Here is a 25,318-nt window from a genome sequence, read left to right as displayed (position 1 = left end):
CGTTGCTGATCAGCTGAGTCGGTCGGCCTGGGGTTTGTTGTACGTCCTTGGGCCAGGGTTTGCGCCTTGTTGTCGATTATAAACAGTCGACTATGGTGCGTTGGGCAATGGGTTTGCGATTTCGTTTCAAACGGGTGAGTGGTGAATTAGGAATTAACTCGTTAACTCTGCTCGTTGAACGGCACCTTTTTGTAGACTTGTGATCGGGTTCCTACGTGAGTCTTGTGCGTAACACACTTTTATTCCTTTCCATATATCTTGAAAGGCTTAATGTTTGTTTTGACGATAAAGGAGATCCTTGAGTTGCATGGATGGAGGTGATGGCCTTTGTGTTTATGACCAGCATACGCCATACGTCAACATGGCCGAGGTCGGATAAGTCCGGAACGTCATCTTCAGGGGGCTGATGCTAGGGGAGGGGGGCAAAGTTAAAGGATTCCTTGCTATAAAAAGCAGTTGGGTTTTGGCGCATTTCACACATTTAGTTTTCTCATGCAGGCCACTTGGTTTTTTACATTGAACCACTTGGTTTTTCCTTAATATCTTCAAGTACAATATGTTTATGGGAATGCCCATTTTGGGAGCATAAGGTGTAGCTTCCCAAAATAAGTTGGGAAAGGCTGAGCATTGGAAATGAAGCAACCTGCCCCTGAATCAGCCAACATACAGGTATACAGGTTTTTCCTGGCTTTTGCCCACTTTCTTTTCAAAGTTGGGGAAAGGGAGGCCAGAGCCCATGCCTCCCCCCAATTAAGTAAGAAAGGAACAGGATCTATAACAGCATATTATAAATTACAGGGTTAGTAACAATGTGCAGAAAATGTGTTCTGACGGTGCAGACCCATACTTCCTATTGGACGTTCATGATAATCCTGTGGCAGTTTGACTTCATTATGTCCAGTTGTCTGTACCGACCAACTTCTGAAATAAATGGCTGCTTACATTCTCAGAGCTAAGCTATGTCATGGTGAGTGAGACATGTTATATGCCTTTCAACCATCTCTGCAGTGGTAAAGAAGGTCCAGCTTTCAACTGATGGTGCTGCATTGTGAAAAGATCACATGCACACAGCCAACCTGGTAATGTGCTGATAGAATCAGTCTGGTTTTCAACTGATAATGCTGCATTGCTAAAAGATCACATGCACACCGCCAACCTGGTAATGTGCTGATAGAATCATCTTGTACTGGTTTTGATGATATCAAGGTGCAGATACTGAGAGGTGGTTCAGTTCAATGTGTAAAGTAAGGCAATGGTAAAGAAAGGAACTTTTTGGAATCCTTATCTGTTATCCTGCATAATGTTCCTTTTTTCTACTTGATTCCTTTTCTACTGGAATCTATCTAGATTGTGGCTCATTTATTGTTTTCATTCTAATCTTGACAGAGCAGCTCAGACTGATATGCATTTCACTCTGATATTGCCTGAGGCTTGAATGTTTGGTTTTAGCTGTATTCCACAATGAATTCTGGAGTGTTGTACTTAATGCATGTATTTGTTGTAGCTGTATGAAAGGAAAGTTCTTGTCACATTTTAGGTTGGATTTATTCATACCTGATTTCATTCAGGCACATAGCCAGTAAATTTGTGTGCCTCCCTCAGACTCCATATGTTTTGCATAAGCCACAGTGAGTCTGCTGAAGGGCATGTCAATTAAAGGATGAGTGCATCCCATCTGTTCCAAAAAGCTGACAATCTTTTTGATTGGGCCTCCCAGAAGTTCCTGGGCCTGAGGGCTAGCTAGCAAAGTGCTAGCCTCAAGCATTAGCCAAGATGGTCCAGACAGGTGCCTGGTATACAGCAGCAGCTTCTGCAGCAGTATGGTCTGTGATGCCATCCCCGCAACCAAGCATGGTCTGACACCCATTGGGTCATCACTGATAGTGTCTAATTATGCAGCGACCATCACAGCTCACCAAGCCAGAATGGTGCTACTGGTCCCAGCTGCAGCAGCTGGAGGCTTGACCAGAAGTCTGTGAGGATCCAGGTCTGAGAGACCTTGGGCTGGTCAGGTGTGAGGAGGCCATGGCGAGGGCGTGCCAGACTGCCGCCAGGTCTGGCAGCCCTAGTCTGCTGCAGATTGCTCCAACAGGGCTGCACTTCTTGATGCCTTGATGCGAGTGATGGAGCTCAAACAACGTGCCAGCACCGCCATCCCTATGTGCCCGCCCTCGCCGAATTACCTGACCACATGGTCACGTCCGCTGGTGGCAGTGGCAGGCGCGGCAGATGGATCCGGAGCACCAGGTCTGCAGTCGGGTCAGATGGTTCTGGAGCATGGGGTCCGCAGGCGCGGCAGATGGCTCCGGAGCATCAGGTCTGCAGTCGGGTCAGATGGCTCTGGAGCATGGGGTCCGCGGTCGGGTCCGATGGCTCCGGAGCATCAGGTTCTCAGCCGGGTCCGATGGCTCCGGGGCATCAGGTCCCAGCCGGATCAGATGGCTCCGGAGCATGGGGTCCGCAGTCGGGTCAGATGGCTCCGGAGCATCAGGTCCGCAGTCGGGTCAGATGGCTCCGGAGCATTAGGTACTCAGTCGGGTCCGATGGTAACAGGCGCGTCAGCCGGTGGCGTGCGGCAGCTGCCAGCTGTTAACTGCGGGTAAGAGGCGAATCAAACCGGCTTCTGCCACCAGGATATCCCTCCTTTTAATCCTGGTGTGCCCGGTTATCACCCTGGCGCATTTGTTCCCTGTCCCGTCGCATTTGTTCCCCCAGCGACAGCGCCGTGGTCTTACATCGCTGGCACGCATCCGATGCAGGCGGCCCTGCACGTGCAGCGTCGGCTGCCGTCCGTTTGGCCGGTGTGAGCCGATCTTGTCGTCCTTGGGCCATTTTCTTTTTTCAGGTCAGTGGCCTGCGCTGCGAGTATAGGTGCCAGCGGATGAGGGATGGAAAAGGAATATAGGTATGCACACGTATGGGTATCGAAAATGCATACCACGCTGATTTCATCGTTAACCATACTCACTTTGGACGGTGATATTATTCTGTGCTCCCTTTTTCGTTGCAGGAATTCTAGCACAAATCTCAAGTCATGTTTCAAAAGCCTGATGCCAGTAAGGATGCCTTCCTGGAACAGGCAAGAACCGCTCGGGAAGAACGCCATTTTCAAAAGAAAAAAGAGGATGCCGCCATCCGCATACAAGCGTGTGCTCGAGGGTTCCTGGTCCGTAGAGCCGCCATACGAGATGTCAAGTGAGTGCGCCAGTTGGAAAATGCAACGTTTTGTTTTCAAACATGAATTATGGGTTCTATTTAATTTAAATTTGGTCGTTTGAAGTAGACGTTGTGGTTTTCATTGCTGGGGTAGGAAGGATATGTCCAATGTTTCGTTGGACTAGGAAGTAAATTTCTGCTTCTGAGCCCCGGAATTGTTTCCTTAAATCGGAGGAATGGGATATACGCAAATGACACCTATGTTAGGCGTCATTAATGTCCCAAAAACACCACAACGTCACGAACCTCGGTCAACGGGTCCAGTCATTTGAGAAACACTCGTGCCTGTGGAGACATTGGTTTACGTGGTGCTGTGCGTCGGCCGGACGACACTTATGACAAAACTACCTCCAATACCGGTACGCCACGAAAATGGCGAAATACGCTCCTTTGCTTTTTGCTCGACCGTTTCTCAGGGAATGAGTCACAAATACTCTTTTTGTCTGCACTTCCAATGTTGACCTTATTGACCACTGCTGACACAATGTGTTGGTATGTTGGCAACATTGACTCTTTAAGCGCCGACTGGGCTTGCGATCTGTGAGCGTTGAAAACCCGCCTGCCACGCCATCCGCGCCATCTGAGTGTGCCCTTGCGCGTGCCGTCGCCCTGACGTTCGGTCCTCCCGAGCCCGGGGCCGCCGCCGGCCCGCCCCGTGGCCCGTGTGACGCGGCCGGCCTGCGCCGCCAGCCGCCGCCTGGACGGCCTGCTGCAGCCGCCCGGCACCGAGGACACGCCGCCGCTGGCCGCCGCCCAGGAGGTGTACCGCTGCACGCGCCAGTACCTGCTGCTCACCGGCGGGCGGGACATGCTGCGCTTCGACCTGCTGTGCAGGTGTGTGGGCACCGCGGCCGCGCCGGCGGCGTCGCTGAGGACGGTCCTGGACGGCGTCGTGCCGTCCGCTGCGGCGGCTCAGACGAGCGAGGTACAGTGCGATACGTGGTCGTTGACCGCGACCAGCTGCTACGCGGGATGACGAAGCCGCCGTGTTTAGCTCCTCCCGGTCTGCGAGAACCCCAACCGCGTGCGCGCTGCGGCGTAATGATTTTGTTTTTCGGCACGTCGGCGCGCGTCCTGACCTTGACTGGTGTGTGTGCGTGTGTGTGCATGTATGTGTGTGTGCGTGTGCGTATGCGTGTATGTGTGTGTGCGTGTGCGTGTGCGTGCGTGCGTGCGCGTGCGCGTGTGCGTGTGCGTGTGCGTGTGCGTGTGCGTGTGCGTGTGCGTGTGTGTGTGTGTGTGTGTGTGTGTGTGTGTGTGTGTGTGTGTGTGTGTGTGTGTGTGTGTGTGTGTGTGTGTTCAAATGCAAAATAATAAAAGTATGGCTTAGGCATTCCAATGATAAACGCTGGAAATAAAGATATGACACGTGGTTGGATCTGACGGTGTAACCCCGACATCTTGCATGCCTGCGCATGCGTGTGCGTGCGTGTGTGTCGCGCGGCTCACGCCGGCGGACGGTGCCCCGCAGATACCTCGTGCAGAGCATGACATCCGACTCGCTGAAGTTGTGCTACGCCTCGGTGGCGCTGAACCCGCAGCACGCCGTCGGCTGGATCGCGCAGATGAAGACCGTGCTGGAGCGCTGCCTCAGCCGACTGGTCAAGCTGCGGCCGGAGACGGCCAACGACACGCCGGTGCGTGACGTCACGCCCGCCGAGCGCTGGCGGCGCCGGCGGCGCGCTCCGTCGGCCGCCCGCCGCGCGCGCGGCAGCAGCTGTGCGGGTGTGCGTCACTAACAGCTGTCTGAGTGGCGGCAGCGCGCAGGGCTCACCGGTCCGCCGTGATGACGTGTTACGTCACTCGGGACTGCCAGCTACGCGAGCTGTGCCCTCTACAAACTGGAGCTACTCTCGTCGTCTAGTCACTATCCCATTGTGATCGTTTGCCGTAGCTGTCTGCTGTCTAATTTCCGCTGACCTGACATTCTTTCTGCGTCCGGTCGTCCTCTGGTTGGCGTCCGTTATATGGCCTTTTGATATCCACCTCCCTTGTGCCGTTCGGTCTTTTTCCTCTGGTCTTTTCGCTTAATAAAAGAACCATTCACGCATACAAGGATGTAAGGGGTATTTCTTGAAAGGTGTGGGGACTCAGTGGCAGCTCACTATAAGCAAACCGAAGAAGATCTTAACAACGACTTGTTATGTGACTATGACTCGGCTTCACTTAATATGTCTGCTTAATGGTGAGCGATCTATATTCTCTGATATAGTGTACGCTGATTTTTAAGTTTTTTTTTTGCAGGAGCCACCTATGATGCTAAAGCAAATAAAAGTACGGATCTAAAAGAGGGGGAGTGAACCCCGGACCCTCGGCTGCGCTTGCGTATGCTTGAGGTTAAGTTTGTCCTCTGTCTGGAACTGTTCTGGTGTACAAACTGGGGTGCATTTCATATTCGCCGATGGCAAATGAATTTTCCAGACGCATGACTCTTGCTATTTGATGGTCGATTTAGGCTGCTGATTGTACTGAAAGAACGAAGTAATGCACTTAGTTTTTTTGTGCTAGTACTTGCTTCGTCGGATCAGGCTCAAAACTGACAGATGGCTAATTTCCCACAGGTTCTGACTCTGCATCTGCACTGCCTTCTCACATTCACATCTACGTCTACGTGGAAAATTTTGATGAATAGCGGCCACGAGAAGCTGAAGCCAGTGATGGAGAAACTGTGTCTGGCCCTGCTTCGCCACCTGAATTCTGCCCACCTCATGCAAACGCTGAAGGTGGGGATATAAAGAGAGCGCGAAATGGCCTTAGCAGCTGAAGCACTGAGCAAAAATGAAGACATGAGCGATGTGGGGACACAGCAGTCACGGCATTTCTCGGTTATCATGCTTGGCCCATCGATTGGCCCTATTCGCCACCCCATGCTGGTCTGCATTGGTGCCGTGAGATATCACACTTCCCCCATCCGCGATCGCTACCAGATGCATCTGTGCCCGTCTTAGCACCATCCCGCAAGTTTTTTGGTCTGTCAGAGGCAAGCAATTGAAGCACAACAAATTATGAGCGACGAAAATATTGTTACTTTGACGCGTTATGTTTAGCCTTAACGTTATGTTCTAAACTCGGCCAGGATAGGTTTGCTTATACCCGTATGCACATTCCATAGTGTGTATGCTAAGTCCACAATTTGCAAAATCATTACAGCGTAAGGAGGAAAATGCTTGCCAAAAGGGAATGCACTGATAACCTAATAATTTGGAAGAACCTGTCGCAGTATATACGCATTTCGCTAAAACTTACTCAGTTTTTATTTAGGCCTAATCTCTGTAAGAGCCTCTGATGTTGGCCTAATCCGCGGCGTCCTACCCGTCCTCAGTCGATGTCGCTATGCTCACCTGCCCGTCCCATCCCCAGTGCGTGATGTGGTGTTGACAGACCGCTCACCATCCCTCGGAGCTTGTCAAGCTGTCCACAGGCCCTGTGTCATCCCCGGGATGTGTCACCGAGGCTCCCCTCGTCGCCGAGAGATGTCGCGTCCCGGCCCACACCTTAGCAGTGTCTGACAGTGGCCGCCCGGTCGGCAGGAGGTGCTGGTGCGCGGCCTGGCGCGGTCGCGGCCGGCGCTCCGACCGGCGGCGCTGACCGCCTGCATGACGCTGGCCAGCCGGCCGCTGTTGGCCTCGCAGCTCGCCCCGGACGACGTCAGCGCCTACCTCATCCACGTGCTCAGCGTGCCCGGCCTGGTGTCGCACCTGCAGACCACCGCGCCCGAGGTGCGGGTCACGTGGCAGGAAGCTGGGGCAGTATCGGTGGAGCTGGGACAGTGGTCGGGTGCCGTGCCCACACGCATCGCCGCGCCTGTGGTCTCACACAGTACCGTCGCTCGTGGCGTACACACAGCACTCTGTGTGATTCAAGGACACCCAGGCTTTCCCGGTGAACAAGTGTGCCCCTGCGCCTGGCGTCGGACATTCGTAAACCGACCGAGACGTACGCGCCGTTTGACCCGGACGCGCTCTCCTCTCCCTGCGCAGTGCCTGACGGTCATCTCCACGCACCGCGTCCTGGAGCGGTGCACCACGCATCTGCTCGACGAGCAGGGGCTGCGCATCGTCTTCAACGCGCTCGAGGGCAACTACGCGCTCTGTCTGCTGGCCAATCTGGTGCACCTGGCCTATCTGCAGGAGCCGGACAAGCTGGCGGCCATTCTCTGCCCGGACCTCTGCGTAAGGCGCCCGCCGCTAACGCGCCTGCCTCATTAAACAAAGATGATAGTGGTGTGTGTGTGTGTGTGTGTGTGTGTGTGTGTGTGTGTGTGTGTTTGTGTGTGTGTGTGTCACGGGCGGCTGGTGCCGTGCCGTTTTTTGTGTCGCAGTGAGGGTGCGTATGGCACCGCTAAACCAGCTTATCAGCACTGAGTGCAGCGCGGCGTTTACAGCATGTGAAAAAGTCATGTTGCACCTTGATTATGCAATATTTGTTGATGTATCATGTGTAAAGAGATGTCATCTGTGTAACTAGCGAGATACAGATGAGATAAATGAGATGATGTATGGTATCCGACACCGGCTATTTGGAGGCATATGTATTGTCATTTTACGCAACAGTGTACAGCATTCCACTCGCCAAATTTGGCAATTGTGTAGGTGTGTTAGACTTGCAAGTAAATTTCGGATTTAAAACTGAAACTGCGCCGAGTGGGTGCAGCTCAGCCACTGCCGATATTGTTTGTAACCTGGACGGCCTTGACGGCAGGTGGTGCTAACGCGGCTGCTGGAGAGCCTGCAGGCCTACGTGCAGAACAAGCGCTCCAACCTGAGCCAGTGGCACCCGGTGCTGGGCTGGTTCAGCCAGCCGCTCGACCCGCGCCTGACCGAGGCTCTGCCGGCCGTGCGCGGCCAGCTGCAGCTGCTCTGGAGCCGCTCCGTCTCGCGCGCCCTGTTTGACGGCGTGGAGCGCGCGCCGCCGCCGCCGGCCGCCGCCGCGCCGACGCCCGCCGACGGCCGCCTGCCGAGCCTGCTGCGGCGCGCGCTGGAGCGAGGCCGGCCCGGCGCCGCCGCCGGCCGCCGGCTGGGCGGGGCCGAGTGCGCGCGTGTGGCGCTCGTCTGCTCTCTCTACCAGACGGCGCTGCAGACGCTGACTCAGCTACGGGCCGACATACTGACCAGTGAGTGGGCCCGACTCCAACGGTAACTCACCCCCTAACTTACTCCTTACGTCTAACTTTGACAGGCTGCATGACATAGACGACATGAAGGAGTAAAGCATTGTAAGACACGTGCTAATTACGACAGAACCCAAATGTGTTTGCCTTGTGATAGCATCAGAGCTGGTTGTGTGACACCAGCTTACTTGGCACGGTGTGACGGTGCCCCTCTGGTGTCAGGCCTGTGTTACGGCGGCACGCTGCTGCCCGACCTGTGGGCGCTGCTGGGCGGCCTCGGGCCCGACTGCGGCCTCAAGCAGTTCGTCGGCCTGCTGGGCACGGCCGGCGGCGCCGCCGCGCCCGAGTTCCACGTGCTCTCCATGTTCTGCGACTGCATGGCCAACTACGTGGTGTGAGTGCGGCGACGGCTGGCGGTGTGGGGTCGACACTGTGTCAGAGTCAGGACGCAGAGACTGGCATTGTTAGTGATGGGCACATGGGGTGTTGGGTTTTGATTATATATATATATATATATATATATATATATATATATATATATTACGCGCCCTGTGTCAGCACTCATATATAGTCTTATGAACAGGATTGGCTCGTTTAACTACGTATATCGTTGTAGGGCGCTCCCCTGATTCTGTTTTTTCTTCGCCCGTTTTTCTACACATTGTGATAAGTTTGTGAGGTTTTGGCTTTAGTATGGACTCTATGGGAGGCGGGTGCGCGATTGTAGTTATCTCAATGTGATGGCGTTTTAGTCCATGGCGTTACGACGGAAGGCAAAGCAGTCGGGAAGGTGTCGATAATTGTAGCTCTTGAGGATGTGTGACGGTCGAAAAGCTTGTGTTTGAATCAGAGTCGTCGGTCGGTTCTTGGAAACAAAATTTTAAGGTCTACGAGTAGCCCGAATCACTAATTCAGGTGACGTTAGCTGCGTTTGAAAGCTTTCTCAGCCTGCATCTGCCCATTTCAGTGTTCTGGATGATATTGAGATGTACGAAGAGCAGAAAATATTCAAGCTGGACGTCTACGTCCAGTTATCGGACTTCCTCAACAAATTGGTGTACAAGATAATCATCAACAACCTGATTGGTATGCCATCTCTCTTTCCCGATGTGTTCTACCGCTTTTTTGGGCCGGAAATGTGTATTCTCACTGCCTTCATAATATGCTATATTTATACGGATAATTTTATATGGATACATAATATGGATAATTTCATCAGCAAAGTTGTTAGAAGCTGTGCCATTTTTGTGCAGCTGGCTCATCACGACTGTAAAGTCTGCTTATTTTTAAAGTTTCCATGGCCAATAGCAGAGCATTTGAAGCCTATATTCGAAAATGTCATGTATATTCAAAGTATGGCATATCAGAAGACCTGTACAGCTCCTCGCGTGTCCACGTGACAAGCGCAGATGCATGTGCTTCACACACTGGCGGGTTGGAGGGCTGGCGTGGCGGCTGCAGCGCATAACGGGACGACGCCGGACGGCCCGATCGCTGACGGCAGCTGTTTCCAGACGCCAAGACGCTGTCGAGTAGCGCCCTGTTCCAGTCGCTGCACGCGCTGCTGCTGCTGCTCTACAAGCGCGACTGTCGGCGTCCGTACGCGCCCAAGTACCACTGGAACATCGTCGGCAGCAAGAGCTTCCTCGGAGACATCGAGAAGAACAAGAAGTCAGCCGTGGTGAGTGGCGCCCTCCGTGTGAAGCCCTGCGGTTTCTCCCTCGTCGCTATCTGGGTGCTGTAATCGTCTTTGTGGTAGGTAGTTCAGAAGAGCACATGACCTGTAAGCTGGTAGGTTTGCAAATTATTTTTCTTTTGACGCGATGGTAAAGGGCGTACCAAAGTCAGCTACAAGCTTGCTTGTCGGGTTTCGTGGACCGCGCGGATCGCTGCCGGGTTCTGTAGGCCTGCTGTGACCCAGATCGTCTGCATCCGTCACAGCTGCTGCTGCAGAAGATGCCACACGTGCTGCACCACTTTGAGCGGGTCTGCCTTTTCCGGCAAGAGGTGACGAAGGAGAAGCTGGCGCTGGGCCTCACCGAGTCGGCCTTCACCACGCCCCAGTCCACGCTCGTCACGATCCACAGGTGTGTTGGGCGTCGCGGACTCACCGGAGCTCGGCTGGGGCGCGAGGTGACGTGACCAGGTGCGCTCACCGTTTACGTCACCACGGTGGACTGGCCGCGATGTCAGATCAGACGCTGGCTGCTCGCTGATGTTACCGCAGTTGGTCACCGCCGCATTACAGCGGCGCGACTCTGTCCCCGCATCGCCCGGGGTTACGGCACAGACGCGTACGCACGTCTGACCCCCGCTGCTGCCGCCCAGGTCCCGTCTGCTGGAGGACGGCTACCGCCAGCTGGCCTCGCTCTCCCCGCAGCTGCTCAAGGGCATCATCCGGGTCAAGTTCATCAACGAACAGGGCCTGGACGAGGCGGGCATCGACCAGGACGGCGTGTTCAAAGGTAGAGCGGCTCGGTCACACCCCAGTGTCAGCCGTCTCCCGGCCAGCTCGGCGCGTCGAAGTGGTATCGTGGAAGACGGTCTCGACGATGTTCTCACTGTCTGGTGGCTTTTGAAAAGCGCATCCAGGTGATGATCAGAGGATTTTGTAGCTCCTTGTCAAACCTAGTGACAGCGCACGCGTCGCGTACAACTTACTCTGTTTTTATTCGTTTGTACTTATTTCAGGCTGCATTCAAGTGTATTCATTTAAACGATACGAACGAACGATGCCTTTAACGATAGTACTGCCTGCTCGGGTTGATTGATTCGACCACAGGAGAGAAAAGGCTGGGTATGTTTGCTGCCGATTCAGATCTGTCCAGTAAGCAACGCCGGAGCAAGAAGGTCCTTTGAAAAGCTATCGCCCCCACAGTACTGCGTTACTATGCATGCCACGACCCTGCGCCGCCGGTAGTCCAGTCCGAGCACACGCGGCCCCGCGCGCTGACGGGTGTCTCGGGCTGTTATGACCGCGGCGGGGTATCAGGAGGTGTCGCCGCTGGCTTACGATGCACGCTCGCGTCTGTCCGGCAGAGTTTCTGGAGGAGACGATCCGCCGCGTGTTCGACCCGGGCCTGAGCCTGTTCCAGACCACCAGCGACCAGCGCCTGTACCCGTCGCCCGCCTCGGGCGTCCACAGCGACCATCTGCAGCTGATCGAGTTTGTCGGCAAGATGCTGGGCAAGGCCGTGTATGAGGTGCGAGCCGCCGCCCGCGCCCCTCGCCGCTGCCTCGGCGCTGGTCCGCCCGGCGCTGCCGCCTCCGGTTCGGTGACACCGTTGCATGTCGCCGTGGGCAGGTTCCGTGAATGACGGTGGTGCGATTCGATGTCGGCTTCCACGAAAATCGGATTGCGCGCTATCATGCCTTCTGAATGCTCACAGTTGATGTCCCAAATGAAATGTTTGATCTGGTGTTGCGCTGACGCCATTCTTTGTGACAACAGATGCCTTTGTTTGCAGCATTGCTATGCGATGCGGTGTCCGTAGCCCGTAGCGCTTTCCTCGTGCACCCAGCACCCAACACACTTAACACGCGTCAAGCGTACCATGTCTAGAGCACGTTGGCCGTGTTCGAGTGGGGACCCGCGCCCGTGGTTGGCAGGGTATCGTGGTGGACGTGCCGTTCGCGCCGTTTTTCCTGTCGGAGCTGCTGGGCCACTCGCACAAGAACCTGTACTGCTCGGTGGATGAGCTCCCGTCGTTGGATCCGGAGCTTTACAAGAACATCACCTACATCAAGGTACCGTCGACGCCAGCACCACCTGCGAACGCGGTGAACTGGTGCGCGCGGGACGTCCGGCTGGGGACCCACAAACGTCTGCAGATGACGGTCCTGGTGCGCGATAGACGTCGTCTGTGGGTCAGACCCGGCCTGACCTCCTGGCCTGACCGTGGCGTCGCGGTGTCGAGTTCAGTGCGCTGCGGTGTGGCGCTGGGACCGTGCGCGGGGGGGGGGGGGGTATGTTCGGCACGGACTGCGGACCGCTTGTGTCTTAAGGTCACGATGGCTCGGTGCACGCGCGCGCAGAATGTTTTTACCATATGCCGGGAGAACCCCGGCATAGATCCACGGTGGAGATCGCTCGCCTACGCTCGGGTGTACGCTACTCTTGACTCTGATGCACGGCGGCGCACTGCTGGCTACCTTGTCTGAGCGGTGAAGCACGTCGGCTTAGTGGTGACGTGCCTCAGCTGCGATCTGGTGCACTCGGCGCTCGGTAGCTGTGGAGCCGGCCGGCTGACGGGTCGGCGGCGGCGTGCCCACCCCGCCCTGTCGACCCGAGCCGACCGCACGTCCTGGGCTGCCGCAGCGCTACGAGGGCGACGTGCAGGAGCTGGGGCTCACCTTCTCCTACGACCAGGACGTGATGGGCCAGCTGGTGACCTATGACCTCATCCCTGGCGGACGGGTCATCCCCGTCACCAACGAGAACAAGTGAGTGCGCCGCCGCGGCTGCTGGTGGCGACGCGGGGCCGGCCCCGGGTCCGGTACCCCGGCCGCCGCGGCCCTGGTCCGTACGACGGCAGCTTCGGATCGGAAATGAGCGGCGGGGTTCGAAGCGTAATGCGGCGGCCGGCTACAGCTGGGTCCACACTATCAGGGACGCTTGCGTGAATGTTTTAAGGTGTCAGCGTTGGATTATGTCGTGGGTCAGTGTTGACTCAGTGAATCTGGGGAGAGGATCACCTGTCAGTTCTGTGACAGCCCTAATCATGTGGCCTGAAAGCCTGTCCGATTAGATCGCAAAGGTCAGCAAAGCGTCAAGCAGTGGGCGCTGGCACACTGCTCCCGTTAGCTTTTTGTGCCTGGGCAGTGCTGTGTGCTGTTGTTCAGAAATGTGGCGTTTTTGCGCTCTGTTCACTTGTGTACGGAGCGGACGTTTTTAGGCCACACTGGGTATTTTACATGCTAGTTTATTGGTCACCTTGCAGCGTCACATCCGCATGGTGTTTCAGTATCTACATGTTTCTATGGTGATACGTGAATTCGCGGCGCTATTGTTGTCTGGGATGGTCCAGTCAGCAGTCGCCTCTGGACTTGATTACCTTTGTCCGTGCGAGCCGGGTGGCGCCACCGTCCATGTGTCGGGAGGCCGCCTGCTGACCCGCGCTCCGCACCTCCGGCCGCCAGGATCCAGTACGTGTACCACCTGGCGCACTTTCGCATGCAGACGCAGATCCGCGAGCAGACGGCCGCCTTCCTGCGCGGCTTCCGCGCCCTCGTCCGGCCCGAGTGGCTGCAGATGTTCTCTCCGCCCGAGGTCAGTCGGCGGCGCCGTCTGCCCGGCGCGCAGTGCACTGACGCTTTTGTGTGCGGCCGAGAGATGTCGCTAGCGGGTGGACGTTGCGTGCCGTCGGCGGGGCTGGGTGCGCGCCGCCGCGTCTGCCGTCTGCGGGCGGACGACGCGGCCGCACGACAGGCGGCCGGCCTTGGCAACAGAGCTGCCCTTGAACTGCTGTCGCTGGGGCACGGTACACCATTGTCGCAGAGGGATCGGTGCACGGTCGCGGGTTCGAAGCCCGACGTTGTTGGCGTTCGGTCGTGTTGACGTGGTCGGCTTAGAGACAGGCCAGATGTGCCTACGATGCCAAGAACTAAGCGGATAAAGCAACAGGATTTCGGACACTGATACCAGCGGCTTTGATAATTGTGTTGAAAAGCTTCATTCGTATGAATTCGGCTGTCGGAAGTTTACAGATCGGGCATCTGACTACCAATTCTCAAAAAGGCCAATCACGCCAAAAAATCACAAACAAGAAACGCTTGTAAAATTGAGAACGATTTGTTGAGGTTGGGCAACTATAATCGACGCATTTATATATATATATATATATATATATATATATATATATATATATATATTATATGGTGTGTGTGTGTGTGGTGTGGTGAGATCCGAAAGGTTGTGAATGGCACATTCACCCACAGCATGCAGTCGCTTCACGTCCCAGCATCTGCTATCGATGTTGAGATCTGACACCAGTCCTCCACAAACGCCCCGAAACGGGGCGTGATTGGCGCACCAGAGCACGTGATCGTCCATGTCTCCCACATCCTTGATGCTCTAGTTCATCCTTCCCTCAGAATCTGCCACTCTCGATTCGCTAGGCCACTGCGACCCCACGATCTGGACCCAGTTTCGATCCGTGTTATTTGACTTTTCACGATTGGATTATCTATGTTTCGTTTGTCTCGTACGAGGGAGGGAGAATCGTGGTGACAAAGGAATGTTGGACGAAGACGAAAGCTGCCAAGTCAAAGCAGCTAGCGTGCACAAACTTCACGGTGCATACAGCGCAACTTTTACAAATTGACCTTCTCTTTGCGGCCAACATGAATGTGCAGTCAGTGGTTGAAAAGTTAGCTTCTCAAGTGAGGACAGGGGCCGAGCTGCTCAAGTTCTCTCATTTTCCCCGTTTGATAAGTGCTCTTTGATCTTGCGACCTTGCTCGTAAACGATTAAAGGTAATTATTGTGAACGTTGTCGTGGAATGATAGGAGTTTATCCGCAAAGCGATCGTTGTGTGGTATGAAGAGCGTCCCTCGTTCTGATCCGGTGTATGGTAGCCTGGCTATACATGCAAGATCTCATTCCGAATTGGCCTTAATTCAAGCAGTGTTTATCAACTACTCAAAAGATCAGATTCAAGCAGTGTTATTAACCAGTCAGAAGATCAGATATATATCTTGCAATGATTCCTGAAAATACACATTACCGTCAGAATGTTAATATCTAATCTAAGCTATCTAATCTGTATTCTATCATGTATGTATGTCTGTACATCTGCCAGTGCACCTATGCTAGCGTCTATATATATATATATATATATATATATATATATATATATATATATATATTAGATATATCAGGTCTGGATAATGATTCCCTAGTCATTATGCATTGTTCCACGTGGGACTTACTCCCACAGATTGTCACGTGTCTCAAGTTCGCGTGCCTGAAGCGTGTCGATGTGGCCTACCGTGGGCTGTGTTGTTGCACGCGGCCGGCGGTCAGAAAGTGGAATGGAGGAGAGGAGGGAGGGGCTCCGGTGGCGGCGGTCGGCAGCCGCACGTTCTCGGCGCAGCCACGCACGATCGCCGCTGCCGGGGCCGGCCGCCGCCCGCTCGGTCCGGTCACGGCGCGGTGGTGACCGTGGGCGGCCGGTGTATCCCTCGGTCACCTGCCCGGGGCCGGCCGCGCCCGCTCGGTCCCTCACCACACCGTCCGGCGGTGACCGGCGGCTGCGGCCGGTCTCCCCCGGTCACCTGCCGGGGCCGGCCGCCGCCCGCTCGGTCCGGTCACGGCTCGCCCGGCGGTGACCGGCGGCTGCGGCCGGTCTCCCTCGGTCACCTGCCCGGGCCAGCCGCCGCCCGCTCGGTCCGGTCACGGCCTGTCCGGCGGTGACCGGTGGCTGCGGCCGGTCTCCCTCGGTCACCTGCCCGGGCCAGTCGCCGCCCGCTCGGTCCGGTCACGGCCTGTCCGGCGGTGACCGGTGGCTGCGGCCGGTCTCCCTCGGTCACCTGCCCGGGCCGGCCGCCGCCCGCTCGGTCCCTCACCCGCACCGCCCGGCGGTGACCCTTGGTTGCGGCCGGTCTCCCTCGGTCACCTGCCGGACGCCGGCCCGCCGCCCCAGAGCCGGAGATCCGGCCCTGGTCGGCTGGGGCCTCCCGACGGCTGCCGGATGTGTGTGGGGCACGAAGGCGCCCACGGCCGGCGGCCTGCTCCAGGCAGAGCCTGGGGCTGGCCCTTCCTTGAGGAGGGGGTAACGGTTATGGGACTCTGGACCACCGAGGCCGACGGCTGCAGTGTTTGTGATAGTGTAAGCCGCTGCGAGGACGCTGTACTGAAGCCCGTCGGACACCGAGACACCCGGGTGGAACACTCCCCAGGACACACTCCGGGTTGGGACGCCGTCTGCTGTGGACAGGGACGGGCGGGCAGCGCCGTCCGTCGCAGCTGGCTCGTCACAGTCTGAACGTCAGCGGGTCGCGAGACTGGGCCCCTCTGCCGGTAGTTTTCCACTGATATAGGACAAACAAGGATGCTGCACTCGCCCGAGTTGTGCGAGTTGGAACCGGTCTGGTGGGCCGGAAAAACTGCTGCTTAAGTGAACTGTGTAACTATATCAGCTGGCGCTTAGTGCTTAATACGATTGTCAAACGCGCAAGACTAAACCGAGGTATTGTGAAATGTTTTCCAGAATCTGAGCGCTTTCATCCGGACGTAGTTCTTAGTTACTTACGCAATCTTAATCTGGGAGTCGGCACGACGCTACACATAAAATAACGACCTGTTCGATATCGTTTTTTTCCCATTTGAAATCATCCTTGGTTTAGATCGTGGTCGTCTAACATTGGATCCGGTTATCTTGGTCTTTCCTTTGTCCCGTTGCGAAAAAAAAACGCATTTCGTTTTAAAGCCGGCGTTTCAGAGTTCCTCGGACACAGCCCTCTGTGACGAGGCAAATATATATTTTGTGCCGAATACCTACCTCAATACCGAAGCGGGCGCAGTAAGGCTGGGCCGTTTCCTTGATACGGCGCAACGTGTACTACGCGCCGGGGGTTTTATCACTGTGTATCTGTGTAGGAGCGTGGCAACCACCAGCTCGAGTGTCGTAGCAATCATATACTGATTGTCGGCGAGACGGCCGCGGTCGGACGGCGGGGTCATCGGCCGTGAGGCCTGACCACTTCCGGAGCAGGCGGCGGCGACGCTGCTGCTGCGCCGCGTTTGACGCGTCAGTGTCGCCGTCCGCCAGCCGTCAGCTGGCCCGCTCCTGCAGCGTGTCGAGCCGACTGGCCCGTTTACCGAGGATGATGCTTCGAAGTAAAGGGTGCGTCGGCTACCTCGGCCGGCGTTTGTCTGTCCGGCTGCGGGAGACGACGTTGGCTGTGGCTCACCAGACAGCTGGGTGCACCGATCCTGACCTCTCGTCGCCGTCGACTCTGACCGCAGCTGCAGCGTCTGATCTCGGGCGACAACGTGGACCTGGACGTGCGTGAGCTGCGCAAGTACACCCAGTACTACGGCGGCTTCCACGACCGGCACCGCATCGTCGTCTGGTTCTGGGATGTGCTCGACAAGGACTTCACGCAGGAGGAGAAGAAGATGTTTCTTAAGGTGCACTGTCGACCGCGCGGCGGCGCCTGATAACCCGCTTGGGCTCCCCCTCTTGTGCGTTGTGCGGTGATACGGGTTATCGTTTGACCATGGAAACATTGGAAACGCACTAGAAACCTGCATTTGGCCTTCAACCTTATGTAAGCTTGGTAGGGATCTCCATTGTTCTCTCAGATGGTAGTAGTGCTGTCACAAGCAAGGCGATAACATTCGCGGCTATAGTGAGTCATTGTCAATCTCCCTTTGCACTAATGGGTTTCTCCACTTTTCAGCGTCTCTGACGTCACATTGTTCGTTTGTTGTTTGTTTTCAGTTCGTGACGTCATGCTCCAACCCTCCGCTGATGGGCTTCGCGCACTTGGAGCCGCCTTTCTCCATCCGCTGCGTGGAGGTGGGCGACGACGACGACACTGGAGACACGATAGGTCAGTACCGGACGTGCGACTGAGTTCACGATGGATCAGTTCTGGGGTCACGGTATGTCAGTACTTGGGTCACGTTAGGTCAGTACTGGGGTCATGATAGATCAGCACTGGGGTCATGGCGCGTCAAAACTGGGGTCATGATGGGTCAGTACCGGCGTCACTAAAGGTCAGTATTGGGGTCACGACAGGTCAATACTGGGGTCACGATAGGTCGGCGCTGGGGTCACGATGGGTCAGCGCTGGGGTCACGATGGGTCAGTACTGGGGTGACGACATGGTATTCGGGCGCGATCAGTTAGAACACCGCAGGCGGAATCCGCCAGTGCGTAGGTACCATGATAGGCCAATGCACCTGGGCCATGTTAGGTAAGCATACCGAGGTCGCAGCAGGCCGGTGCTGGGTCAGCGCTGGGGGCCCTATCGGTAAGTATGATGGGGACTGTGAGTTACAGCGGTGCCGTGCGTGCACGTGAGGTCAGTGCATGGGTCCGTCATATACTAAAGGTGCATGGGTCCGTCATGTACGATAGGTGCACGGGTCCGTCATGTACTACAGGTGCATGGGTCCGTCATGTACTACAGGTGCATGGGTCCGTCATGTGCGATAGGTCAGTACTTGCGTCGCGATCCGGCACCGCAGGGGTGATGCCCGTGCTGAAGGTTAGTATTGGTGTCAAGCTTACGCTAAGGTCGGCGCGCCGGCTTCAGAAGTGTACTGTAGGCCATTCAGCCGCGGTCCGGCACATTCTGTATTGTTAAGTATGGCCAGGTATTGTTAAGTATCTTCAGGTATTGTTACGTGTGCGCTGTAGGTCAGGTGCGTACTGTAGGTCAACGCTGGGGTCAGGCGTGCATTACAATGATCGGTATCGGGATCAGAATCGACCAAGGGTCGGTGTCGGGAGTCAGGGATATGTACCATTGGTCAGTGTCGGGAGTCAGGGGTACGTACCAGTGTCGTGTCGTGTCAGGCGTGCATTACAATGATCGGTATCGGGATCAGAATCGACCAAGGGTCAGTGTCGGCAGTCAGGGGTGCGTACCACTGGTCAGCGTCGGAGTCAGGGGCGCGTACCACTGCCCAGTGTTGGGAGTCAGGGATACGTACCATTGGTCGGTGTCTGAGTTGGGGGTGCGTACCATTGGCCAGTGTCGGAGTCAGGTGTGCATACCATTGGCCCATGTCGGAGGCAGGGATACGTACCATTGGTCGGTGTGAGGGTCAGGGGTACCTACTACTGGTCAATGTCGGGGCATGGGTACATACCACTGGTCAGTGTTGGAGTCATGGGTACGTACCATCGGCCAGTGTCGGTGTCAGAGGTACGAACTATTGGCAGTGGTCAGTATCGGAGTCAGGGGTACGTACCATTGGTCAGCGTCAAGGTCGTAGGTACATAGCATTGGTCAGTGTCGAAGTCGTAGGTACACATCATTGGTCAGTGTCGGAGTCCTGCGCGTGCGATAGAGCGATACCGGAGTCAGGTATGTGTTACAGGCCAGACTCGGGTCGTCGTGGGTCATGGTCACAGCAAGGCGTGACCAGGCCAGCACTGACGTTACTATTGTACTAGAGGTCGTTGCCGGGATGAGAGTTTTTCCCAGTTATATTGCCGCACTTTGGCACATCTTAATTTTCGCATTTCATTCACCAATGCGAGTGGTTAAGCAAGACGACCTGCGCACCGAAGATCGCACCTCGAAAGACTACACTTCATACTACATTGAAACGACGTGGTGTAATAAGACTTAATTTCGAGGCCCTCGTTAAGAAGACGTAGGTTCAGGGCCCACGCCGAGAAGACCTAGTTCTATGTTCAGAAGGTCAGGTTTTTAGAATCTGTATTCTCAGACCATATCCGTACTGAGAAAGCGGGCGCTTAAGGGCGTCCACACTCAGAAGACCAGGCGCAGATTTCGTGTGATTCATTTGAATGGATGGTTTTCCGGGATCAGAGCTCTTCTTAAGCAGTGCTCATTGCGTGAGTCCGGACCCCGCCAGCTGGACGTGAAATCCAGATCAACGGCAGAACTTTGCGGTGGGGCTTAACGTGCCGCAATGCTCGGCACGGTCCGTCCCGTCCTCTGACGTCCCCTGACCTTTAGCGCGGCTGCTGCCACCGGCCGCGCAAGTCGTCTCATCTCAGTCAAGGCGCAAATAGCGACTCGAACTCGTCCCGCCACGAGTGGGTGAACCGGAGGGCGCCTGCTCTAGCCAACTGCGCTACGGAGGCGAACAATCGGAGGGACGGACGGGACTGACAAAGGCCTTCTCTCGGAATGTGCATTGTCCAGAAACTCCCGTCCAGGATATCCACGTTTGCTGGACCTTATTGGAACGTAGATCCCAACCCGTCGATTTTCAGCACGTTCGCCCTCTGAGCGCTGGTGGTCGGAGCCTCGCCGCTCCCATGGCCCCACCATTCTCCGGCAGCTGAACAGCGCTGTCGGCCGATGTGCCAGCCGCTGCTCGCGTGTTGAAGGGGGCGGGGGGAGGGGTCACAGCGTGACGGCCCGCCTGCGGGGCCGGCCGCTGCGCCACTGTCAGCATGACGTCACCCTGGCGTGACGCACAGCGCGGGCGGCGCGCTAGACCGCGCGGCGGCGGCGGTCGTGACATCACCCCTCCCGCCCCCGCCCCCGCCCCAGCCCCAGCCCGCAGGTGGCGGCGTGACACCACTGCCTCCCGCCCCCGCCGGCGTGCTGCTGCGCCTCCAGCGAGCGCCCCGGTCGCGCTGGCCCGGCCGGGGCGCTCTGTCGGCCGGGCGGCGCCGGTTCTCTGCAGACCGGGCTGTGCGCAGCGGGCCGTGCGGACCGCGTGGGGTCCGGTCTTTGTGTGGGTAGGGACTGGGTGCGGTCTGCTTTCCGTGTACCGCACCGGGTGGCGCTAGAAGGGTGGAGGCTCATGCCAAAACGGGCGAGCAGAGAATAAACAGGGTCGTTTTACCGGCCTTTTAATTCATGGTTTTTGCAAGGTCCACAAATGTCAGCAACCAGCGACTTACAAAGTTATGCCATTCAATTTTAGAGATTCGATGTACCCTTAAATGTACTGCTTTCCGTGGCAAATGGGAGCTTTAGTCATAGGTGCTTGCTAGATTAACCACCCGGTTCGAGCTGTAAGACAATACAATTATTTCTACATAGCTCAAATTTTGTATTTGAAATTGTTTATAATGAACACCTCTATTGGACTCCATGTTTACTACCACATATGTTCTGAACAAATGCGCTTTGGCTTTATCCACCTTAGGACATCATATTAGTTCAGAGTACTTTTGTGACTGAATTGTGTTCGTCATCTTAGAAGGCGTCAGTATACCTTGCGTGGGAAGAATACACAATTGAAAACATTCCAGGCCAGCGGAAACGTTACGACCCAGGCTTTGGCGCTTGCCAAAACGCTGTCGGCCGTCGGCGGAACCAAAGCCTCGCCGCTATGCATGAAGCGAATTGGTTTGCCCGTTGAAGTGATGGGCTGGTGTCATGGTTCTAGTTCATAATTAGCTTCTCGATATTCGCTGGCGGGTGTGGTGGCTTTGTTCTCGCCGGGAAGGCGCCATCAGAAGCTCGAGCGTGCCCGCAATAAGTGCCGTGCCACGGCCCTTTTGTCAGCGCGTTGACCCGGCCGGCGTCGAGAGGAGCACAACAGTGACGTCAGTGACGGCCCCAAGGGCGCCGGCGTCGCCGAGTGAGGTGGTGGTGCCCCGCCGAACGGGCGAGTGTGTGAGGCTGCGGCCGCACTGGCTGCCGGCCCGCGCGGAGCCGGAGTGGAGAGTGCGGCCGCCGGAGGTGACACCGCCGGCCGCCGTCTGCGTGGCGGGGTCAGATCCACCCCTAACGTCCGAAGCGGCGCCACCGGCCGCCGTCTGCGTGGCGGGGTCAGACCCACCCCTAACATCCGAAGTGACGCCACCGGCCGCCGTCTGCTTGGCGGGGTCAGACCCACCCCTAACGTCCGAAGCGACGCCACCGGTCGCGGTCTGCGTGGCGGGGTCAGACCCTCCCCTAATGTCCGAAGCGACGCCACCGGCCGCGGTCTGCGTGGCGGGGTCAGACCCTCCCCTAATGTCCGAAGCGACGCCACCGGCCGCGGTCTGCGTGGCGGGGTCAGACCCTCCCCTAATGTCCGAAGCGACGCCACCGGCCGCGGTCTGCGTGGCGGGGTCAGACCCACCCCTAACGTCCGAAGCGACGCCACCGGCCGCGGTCTGCGTGGCGGGGTCAGACCCTCCCCTAATGTCCGAAGCGACGCCACCAGCCGCGGTCTGCGTGGCGGGGTCAGACCCTCCCCTAATGTCCGAAGCGACGCCACCGGCCGCGGTCTGCGTGGCGGGGTCAGACCCTCCCCTAATGTCCGAAGCGACGCCACCGGCCGCGGTCTGCGTGGCGGGGTCAGACCCTCCCCTAATGTCCGAAGCGACGCCACCGGCCGCGGTCTGCGTGGCGGGGTCAGACCCTCCCCTAATGTCCGAAGCGACGCCACCGGCCGCGGTCTGCGTGGCGGGGTCAGACCCTCCCCTAATGTCCGAAGCGACGCCACCGGCCGCGGTCTGCGTGGCGGGGTCAGACCCTCCCCTAATGTCCGAAGCGACGCCACCGGCCGCGGTCTGCGTGGCGGGGTCAGACCCTCCCCTAATGTCCGAAGCGACGCCACCGGCCGCGGTCTGCGTGGCGGGGTCAGACCCTCCCCTAATGTCCGAAGCGACACCGCTGGCAGCTGCCCGCGCAGAACCGCTCCAGCGGGGTCAGACCATCCCGCCTATCAGGACAAACATGGCCGATAACAGGATGCGGGATTGTGTTTTCGTCGCTGTTTGACAGGCTACCTGCTGCAGAAATAAGCCGGGCTTGTAGATAAAATACACGCAGCGGCGTTCGTAGGCGTCTGCGGCGCCCGCAGCTCCCAAACAAAGCCGAGCATGTGACGTACTCGGCAACACGTCCACGGCTCGTCCGAGGTGGCTACAATGCACACTGGTCTGGTCAGAGCGCATCGGCTTGTGCGTTGGATCATGCGTCAGCTCTTGAGCGGCGTATTGGCTGTGAGCGCGCGGCCCATTAGTTCACGATTGTCAGCGCTGGTGGGGACGCACGTTTAACTTAGGATTGGGCCGCCTCTGTTGGTGTATACGCGAGCGAGATTTGTGTGTGGTATATGACCAGGTATGTGTTTATGTGTCACACAGAGGTAGGTCACAGCAGTCACGTGTGCCTGGGTGCTGCAGCCGATGGTGGGATGTGTCACCGGCTGTCAATGTGTGCCGGACAGATGATAATGCGGAATATTATGGCCATTGCTGATGCGCCTACTGCTGCTGTGAGTATGTCTAGCAGTGGTGGCCAGTGTAGAGATGTGGCTGTCGTCGCTGGGTTGTACCAGCTGTGACGCGTGCGTGGGCGACAGGCACCGGCCGGCGCTCCGCCGCCGCCAGCTGAGCCGCTCTGACTGCGCCGGCAGGCTCGATGCTGCGCGGCTTCCTGTCGGTGCGCCGGCGCGATCCCGTCACCCGGCTGCCCACATCGTCCACCTGCTTCAACCTGCTGAAGCTGCCCAACTACCAGAAGAAGACCACGCTCCGGGACAAGCTGCGGTACGCCATCCGCAACAACACCGGGTTCGAGCTGTCGTAGCGACGCAGCGGCGGCGGCCGGAGCGACGCGGCGGCGGCGGCTGGAGCGAGGGCGGCGCGGTCCCGGCCTAGGCGTGGGGAGGCCGAGCGCCAGGGGACGCCGGAGTGCGCCGATCGATCCTGCCTCCCCTGCGTGGTCACTGGCACAGCGGACCGGCGGCCGGCGCTGCCCTGACTGCGGCGCGCGCGGGTCAGGGCGCACACGCCGGCGGTGGCGGCGTGGCGCGCACCGGCCCGCTCGCTGAAGGCGTGCCGGCCGGGGCGCCGAAATTGCCCTTGTCGCGTCTGTGATATACTTCGGATGTTTTTATGTGATGTGAATGTTAGTTGCTGTGCTGACGCGGGGTAATTGTCGGGCCTGCTGTTTCAAATCAGTTTATTTAATGGGCACTGAGCGAAAGGCATTGCACGGCCGGTAAGCTGTTATCATGCAACATGCACGATAAGCCAATCGGTTGCACGCCCCAGACGTTGGCGTGCAATGTGTGGCATTTGTTTTGCTTCCGTTCTCACTTCGTTTCTACCGTCGGCACTGCATCATCCGTTTACACAAGACGAGTTATTTTTGCCGCGGGTAAATAGTGAAATCTCAGTGATCACTATCAAACTCAGCATGAAAGGGGCCACCTTGTTTCGTTAGTGCGCCTTTTACCCCCACGCTAGAGCTAGGCATCCTGCAAGGTAAACTCGCAATCATCTCGTCAGTCCTGGGCACGTTCTTTTTTGTTGCAATAGCTGGCTTGAGTCCGGCCAATCGTTTTTCATAGCATAGTGTATTACATATTATCGTGCCAATTACATGCGTCGACAAATAATAAAGCTATTATGTTCAATGTCTTGCTTCAAAAGCTGGCTTTGTGCCTCCTTCTTCCGATCCCGTATAAAACACGTCCCACTTATAAGTCTGCTTATCGTCTTCTGATAGTGTTTGGCCTGGCGTTCATTTCTGATATGATGTATCTAGCATCACTACTGACTTCCGCCTTTGTTTAACAGTAGGCTCAAAAGTGCCACGTGAGCAGAATAATGGGTGTATTTATTGCTCTTGATAGTTGTAACGCTAGAGCAGCGCTATCTAAACGTGGGGTTTCGTGTTTTCTGACACATTATTCAGCATGTCCGGCATAAAAATTGACGCTGCCTTGGTATAGAAGATGGGGATTTATTGGTCGACATGGCATGGCTTTTTTCTTTTGACTTCTCTTAAAAATGCATCAGTTATATGTGTAGTAGGAGTATGTGTTATGGTTTATTTTTGTGATGTGAAGCGTGCTGTTATAAAGACTGGAGACCCTATATTTTATCTGTCGTTCTATCTGTAGCCGAGATCTCACCTCAAGAAAGTTATATAATACGCTTCGTGATAACCAATATATGTGCATGGAACACACCCAGACCGTCATACCCGCCCGAAGCAGTGCATGCTTCTTAACTTGTGTCATGTTCAGGAGCGTGGAAACTTCTAAGGCTGGATGATTTAAACTCATAATCAAAATCACATCTTTCAGCAGGTTTAGCCCACTTAACGTTACGACGTCGGGAAACCATTCTTCAGATTTAAAAAAAAGTTTATGTTTTTGCAGCGGCGATCGACGATTGCATTCTAGATAGGACAATCATCTACGTTAGATGAGACCGACCGAGACCGTGACCTAGAGGGATTGATGGATTGCCAATATCCAGCCTCATTTTCTGGTGCTTTGCAATGTTTCGGTCACGACCATCAAAACAGTTAATTGTTGCGATGACATCGATGTCGCCGATTAAGACCTGGGTCCTGACTGGGCCTGCGACTGTACAT

At 56.4% G+C, this 25,318-nt stretch overlaps 1 protein-coding gene across 2 annotated transcripts; it reads left to right on the top strand.

The window, feature by feature from the left end:
• Positions 1–24,350, top strand: LOC119113184 (ubiquitin-protein ligase E3B). Of its 2 annotated transcripts, none has more exons than XM_037237531.1 (20): positions 1–134; positions 3,011–3,195; positions 3,907–4,050; positions 4,688–4,853; positions 5,778–5,939; positions 6,747–6,935; positions 7,197–7,388; positions 7,918–8,329; positions 8,549–8,720; positions 9,294–9,412; positions 9,841–10,007; positions 10,268–10,413; positions 10,655–10,791; positions 11,366–11,529; positions 11,936–12,073; positions 12,645–12,769; positions 13,466–13,595; positions 17,295–17,459; positions 17,773–17,884; positions 23,346–24,350. In XM_037237531.1, exons 2-20 carry the CDS (start codon positions 3,035–3,037, stop codon positions 23,516–23,518), a joined length of 3,174 nt encoding a protein of 1,057 aa, XP_037093426.1. In that variant the 5' UTR covers positions 1–134; positions 3,011–3,034; the 3' UTR covers positions 23,519–24,350. The 2 variants fall into 2 exon arrangements, with proteins under 2 accessions (XP_037093426.1, XP_037093427.1); XM_037237532.1 differs by having other exon boundaries at positions 13–39.
• The last annotated feature ends 968 nt before the right edge of the window (positions 24,351–25,318 follow it).

Source organism: Pollicipes pollicipes, unplaced genomic scaffold (assembly GCF_011947565.3).
Source record: "Pollicipes pollicipes isolate AB1234 unplaced genomic scaffold, Ppol_2.1 Scaffold_7261;HRSCAF=8764_pilon_pilon_pilon, whole genome shotgun sequence".
In the NCBI taxonomy this organism is placed as follows: domain Eukaryota; kingdom Metazoa; phylum Arthropoda; class Thecostraca; order Pollicipedomorpha; family Pollicipedidae; genus Pollicipes; species Pollicipes pollicipes.
This window is presented reverse-complemented; position numbering and strand designations above follow the sequence as displayed.